Below are 6,284 nucleotides of genomic sequence, written 5' to 3'. Positions count from 1 at the left end.
CTGATAATCTAGAAGAGAGAGAGGGTAAACAAGTTCAGTATATAGCATGTTAGATGGAGATACACACTATGGAAAAAAAATCAAGTAGGGAAGGGGTCTTTCTCCTCCCTTACTTTGGATCTTTGCTCAGATGTCACCTTTTTTTATTTTGAGAGAGGAAACCTTTGGAGGTTCACAGTAGAGGAGAGATACTATATGTCTAAAAAGAAAAACATTTAGGAAAAGAACAGTAAGCACACTTAGCAAACAGCTAGTAAGGCAGTTATCAGCTCTCCACTTTGCCAGGAATCCGGCCACAGTGAATAAAGGCTTATATAGAATATAGAGAATGAGGGCCCAGCCCTTGCCCTCTAAAACTCTGACACTTTCAGATTCTTTCTAAAAACATTTTAACATCCTGGAGAACCCTCGTGTTCTAACCTGAGCTGGTTTTGCATTGTTGCAAAACAGCACCTCACATCTTTTAGTATCAGCCTACAGACCTTTTGTACGTAGCTAGGGTGTCTGAGGCTATGGAGCTCTTCTCTAAGCCTTTCTAACCCGCTCTACTTGAGAAAGTGTCCTTATCAGGAAATGACGTCCTGGATACCAAGAGACTCCGTTATACTTAACACATACTCCTATCCGGAATTTTCACACTGGTTTTACCTCGAGGATAGGCATAAATGTATCTCTTCCTTCCGACTCTCTGGGCCTCGCTCCCTAATCTTTTGACAGGAGCCAAGGAAGCATCCTCTCCCCAAGCAGCCCTCTCTCCTCGTAGGCCACTCACCCGCGCCGCGCAGCCTTCTGGAAGCTGTAGGCCCCAGCGGTCCTCCATGTCAGAACTACAACTCCCGGCAGCCTTTGTTTCCCCACACCGCCCTCTTGGCGCATGGCCTGTCGGGAGGGGGCAGGTAGCGGGGGGGGCGGGGTCCAATGGGTGCTGGCTCCCTAGGAGAGGGAGGAGGAGAGGAGGAAGGAGGCGGACTCTGGGTCCCGGCCCCATTCATTGCCGCGGCCGGCCGGGCGGGGGTTCGGTATTTTCCGAGTTATGGAGGCGCTAATTCCTGTAATCAACAAGCTCCAGGACGTATTCAACACGGTGGGCGCCGACATCATCCAGTTGCCTCAGATCGTGGTGGTGGGAACGCAGGTGAGAGACGAGGGTGGCTTCCGCCCAGGCCAGAGCCCGGGGCGCGGGCCTGGACGGGACTGCGGCAGCGCTTGCTCCCAGACTGGCCGTCGCGGCCTGTGGAAGGAGGGCGCTGTTGCGCCTGGGAGCCCGGGGCTGCGTTCCACTGGGGCTGGGAGTCCAGGGCCTGGCCCGGAGGCGAGGGGCGGAGCCGGCGCGGAGGTCCGGCGGGTCCCGGGGGCGGGACGGACGGGCGGGCGGTCCGAACTGGAGTCCGTCGGGACCGGGCGCGGCTTCGCCCGCGGGCCGCTGCTTCCAAGGGCGCCTGGGGGACGCGCGGGGCACTCGGGGCCGCACTGGGCGCGCGGGGCACGTAGCCCCTTCTTGATTGGTTTCAGGGCGGCGGGGTGTTTTATTTCCCTCCTTGCCTTGCTCAGGGGCTGCGGAGTCAGTTTTGGAACTGAGGAGTCGGGGCCGAGAAGGCCGCTACTGTGTGCACCTGAGTGTTTTCCTGCAGTGTAATCCAGGTTTCGAGAACGCCGAAGCAGTTAAAAACAAAAAAAAAAACCCCAAACCAACTTGTACTTGGAGTTTGTGTGTGTTAGGAGGGGTATCCAATTTTTCTGCGTAGGCTGTGGTTTTTGTCCTCCATCTAAATTGGGCATCAAGGTTCTCTGGTCCTTTCATGTTGGCATTTCTTATAGATAACACATTTTTATATGCGGAAATATTGAAGAAATAAATGTTATTTCTAGAAGTGACAGAGAAGTATAAGTTTCATTTTTTCTGCCTGCTGCTTTTCTTGGTTGAAGAGTAATCAACCATAGGCCTTTTAAAATTAGAGTTCAGAGAAACGCATTTTAGAGATTACTTAGTATATTGATTTTAAGTGCTTTCCTTTTTTAATGATGTTTTCTATTGGAAAGGGGACGGTTTCCTCACTTTCTACGAGGTTCATCGCTACATCTTGCTACAAAATTGATGTGTAGGGTGTAACTATTTTGAGAGGGAACTTAATGTTAAAAATATAATAGAGTATGTCCAGACACTGGAAACCTTGGAAACCATAGACATCCTAAGGTGGGCGGGAGGGACTTTTAAATAGTTAAAGCAATAGAAATTATTTCAGAAACACATTTCCTTGGTTGGCCATGGGATTGGTATAGATTCTGCCCAATCCTGACTTAATATTTGTAATGACTAGAGACTCTGGATCATCAACATAATAAATTATGAGAAATATATTTTTTGAGTATATTTTGTTTACTGCTGTGTTCCTATTCCTAGCTCTTGGAACAGTCTGGGGTATGTAGGACATGCTCCATAAATACTTTGAATGAGTTACTAGATAGTATTTTTAAAACACTGGGGCTTTTATCATCAAAACCGATCTGTTTTTGTAAATAAAATTAGAGGAGATGATATAAATTAAATCTTCTTGGCTAGTAATTTGGAAGTGTTTCCTAGCTGTAGACCAGAAACTTTCCATATACTTTTAAGAGAGTCTCAATGCTTTTTAAGCATGAAGCAGTAAAAGAATCAGAGCTATAGTGTGTCAGCATAAATAGTTTAAAATCAAGAGGGATTTTTCTTACATGAAATAGAATTTATTTCAGTGAGTACACCTGTTCGCAAAATTGGGGAGGGGACAGGGTAGAAAAGTAAAGATTTCACCATTGTGAAAGCTATTAACATATGCCAGCAAAAACCATCCTAGTAGTGATAATTATATGCCACTTTTGCATGTTGATGTTTGGAATTACTCTGAAGGGAAATATTCAGTTTTTAGACTTGATTTAATGAGGGTTATCTCCATTCATGTCCTTATTAGCTGAAATTCAGTCCTTTATTATTCAGGTACAGAAGAAATAAATAAGAATAGAAGCAATGTCTTTTCTCCCATAGTTTCCTCAATATGTTGGAAAAAAACCTCTTCTTGATTTGAATACAAGTACAACACTACTTTGTCATCTAGGCTATTTAATGTTGTGTAACATGTATATATACAGCACCTCACATTCATATTTAATGTAGTGTACAGTGAGTGAGTTCCAGATGTAGTAAATATTCTGTACGTAGTTCAACTGGTAAATTTCTCAGTGGCAGTGATCATGTCTCTGTCTTACACTTTACCTGTACTTTAAATGGCTACAGGTCCCATTTTTGGGAACTTTTTATAACAGTGATTCTCAAACTTGAGTGTATATAAGAATTACTTTGAAAATAAGTTTCCTGGACCCCATCCCCAAAGATTTTGATTTTATAAGTCTGGGGTGCTCCAGACACGATAGCCGATTCTGATGCAGATGGTTCATAGATGTATATAGTATATTAGTGAGTCTTTGATTTTATAGTGCATGAAACTGGAAAAAGCAGGGAAGCCTAGTCTAAGGGCATACTGCTGTTAAGTAGTAGGTTGGTTTTGGTGGCATTCTTGCTCCAAAGTATCAACTTCCAGGCAACCTTTGCTGACCCCTAAATATTTTAAACTTTGATTTCTTAAATTGCCCAAATAATACTGTTTTGGGGACCAGAGAGTTGGAGAAGTTGAGGAGAGAGATATTTACAGCTGTTGATCATTCACAGTTTTTATGATTTAGCTGAATAAATTGCTTTCCTTTTTCTCTAGCCGAGATCCTCTGTGTGGAAAGAACAGAAAATGGGGAGAGACAAGGTTGATACTTTTAGACCTTGGTGTACTTTGCAGGTGGAGAAGGAGATAAGATTTCAATGACATTTGTGACTCAAATTGGGAAATTTAATCACTGTTTCTTAAGTTGAGAACTGGAAGGGGGAGCCCTCCAGGTATGTAATCCAAACCACAACCTAATATAGGAATCTCAATACAGATGACATTAACCTGAGACTCTGGCTCAGTGCTGCTAGTATTGTGCTTTTTTAAAAAAAAATTTGTTTATTTTATTTATTTTATTTTTGGCTGCACTGGGTCTTTGTTGCTACGCGCGGGCTTTTCTCTAGTTGAGGTAAGCGGGGGCTACTCTTCGTTGTGGTGCTTGGGCTTCTCATTGTGGTGGCTTCTCTTGTTGCAGAGCACGGGCTCTAGGTGTGCGGGCTCAGTAGTGTGGCTTGTGGGCTCTAGAGCGCAGCCTCAGTAGTTGTGGTGCACAGGCTTAGTTGCTCCGTGGCATGTGGGATCTTCCCGGACTAGGGCTCGAACCCGTGTCCCCTGCGTTGGCAGGAGGATTCTTAACCACTGCGCCAGCAGGGAAGCCCTGTGCTTTTCACTTTGCCTTTTATTTTGGTAATTTCTGCACTCCACTTTCAGTAATTCAGACAAATACAGAAGGAAAAGGAATCTTGGATTTTAAATGACCAATCTGCAAACCAACTGTTCAAATTTAACATTTAAAAAATTAAAATATAATTCATATAACATAAACCCCAACATTATAAAGTGTTCAATTCAGTGGTTTTTAGTATATTCACAAGGTTATGCAACCATTGCCACTGTCTAATTCCAGAGCATTTTCATTACCCCAGAAAGAAACTCCATATCCATTAGTAGTCACTCCCCATTTTGCCCCCCCCCACCGCCCCTCCCCCCTGGCAACCACTGATTTCTGTCTCTATGGATTTGCCTATTCTGGACATTTCATATAAATGGAATCATACAATATGTGGCCTTTTGTGTCTGGCTTCTTTTGCTTTGTTTTTTAGGATCATCCATGTTGTAGCATGTATTAATACTTCATTACTTTTTATGGATGAATAATATTCCCTTGTATAGATATGCCACAGTTTGTTTATCCATTCATTAGTTGATGGACATTTGGGTTATTTCCACTTTTTAGCTATATTGAATGATGCTGTCATGAACATTCGTTTACAAGTTTTTGTGTGAACATATGTTTTCAATTCTCTTGGATAGGTATAGTTGACACGTGAGCAATATGTTTTTGAACTGCGCAGGTCCACTTACATGCAGATATTTTTCAGTAAATACTACAGTACTACCCACTTATATGAAGATTTTTTTCAATGAATACTGCGCTACTACATGATCTGTGGTTGGTTGAATCTGTGGATGTGGAACTGTGGCTCCAGAGGGCCATCTGTATAATTATATGCAGATTTTTGACCACACGGGAGTCAGTGCCTCTAACCACCTGTGCTGTTCAGGGGTCATCTGTACCTAGGAGTAGAATTGCTGGTTCATTTGGTAACTCTTATTTAACTTTTTAAAGAACAGCACACTTTTCCACAGTGGCTGCACCATTTTACAAACCTCTATCAGGTATATGAGGGTTTCAGTTTCTATACACCCTCACCAACTCTTGTTATTGTCTTTTTTAGAAAGTGCTAAATCATTCTGGAATTCTTTATTTTAAAAAAAGCCCACACACACACATCCCCTCCTCCTGCATTCTGCAGCACTGTTATCTACATTTTATTAGCTCCTTCTGAAATCTTGCTCTCTCCTGCCTGATATGCCTACATTTGTCTTGTGTTTGTAGAGGTGATGGCTTCATTAAGTTTAGTAATTTGGTGCCAAATATTGATCTTAGTTTCATTCCTTCAGTGTTTTCTTGTGAGTACTCTTAAGTAAACTTACGTTTTTCCCTTTCCTTTTCTTTTTTACTAGTTTTCTCTGTGTAGATCATGTGCTGCTTACTTAAAAAAAATTTTTTTTAAAGCACTGAGGTGAAATTTATATAACATAAAAATTAGTCATTTTAAAGTGTACAGTTCCGTGGCATTTAGTACATTCATAATGTTGTGCAACCACCACCTCTTTCTAGGTCCAAAACATTTTCATCACCCCCAAAGAAAACTCTGTATCCATTAAGCAGTCATTTTGTAATTCTCCTTTCCCCCCCAGTCCCTGGCAACCACCAATCTTCTTTCCTTCTTTATAGATTTACCTATTCTGGATATTTTATAGAAATAGAATCATACAATATGTGGCCATTTATGTTTGACTTCTTTCACTTAGTATAACATGGTTCATTCATATTGTAGCATGTATCAGTACTTCCTTTTAATTGCTGACTAATATTCTATTGTGTATACATACCATGTTTTATCATTCATCTATTGATGGATATTTGGATTGTTTCTATATTTTGGTTGTTGTGAGTAGTGCTGCTGTGAATATTTGTGTACAAGTATTTGAATACCTCTTTTCAGTTCTTTTGGGTATATACCTACA

At 42.0% G+C, this 6,284-nt stretch overlaps 1 protein-coding gene across 7 annotated transcripts in view; it reads left to right on the top strand.

Moving 5' to 3' along the window:
• Nucleotides 1–928: 928 nt before the first annotated feature.
• DNM1L (dynamin 1 like) overlaps nt 929–6,284 on the top strand; it is a 62,882-nt gene continuing 57,526 nt past the window's right edge. For 3 of the 7 annotated variants that reach the window (XM_007175660.3, XM_007175663.3, XM_007175659.3), the window contains exon 1: nt 930–1,135. In XM_007175660.3, the coding sequence (XP_007175722.1) occupies nt 1,034–1,135 (102 nt within the window). In that variant the 5' untranslated portion in view covers nt 930–1,033. Of the gene's footprint in view, nt 1,136–6,284 lie in introns of all 7 variants that reach the window. The other 4 variants (XM_007175665.3, XM_007175661.3, XM_007175658.3 and 1 more) reach the window with 3 other exon arrangements.

Source organism: Balaenoptera acutorostrata, chromosome 11, assembly GCF_949987535.1.
Source record: "Balaenoptera acutorostrata chromosome 11, mBalAcu1.1, whole genome shotgun sequence".
Taxonomy (NCBI): domain Eukaryota; kingdom Metazoa; phylum Chordata; class Mammalia; order Artiodactyla; family Balaenopteridae; genus Balaenoptera; species Balaenoptera acutorostrata.
The sequence above is the reverse complement of the archived record's forward strand: the minus strand, read 5'-3'. Positions and strand labels throughout refer to the sequence as shown.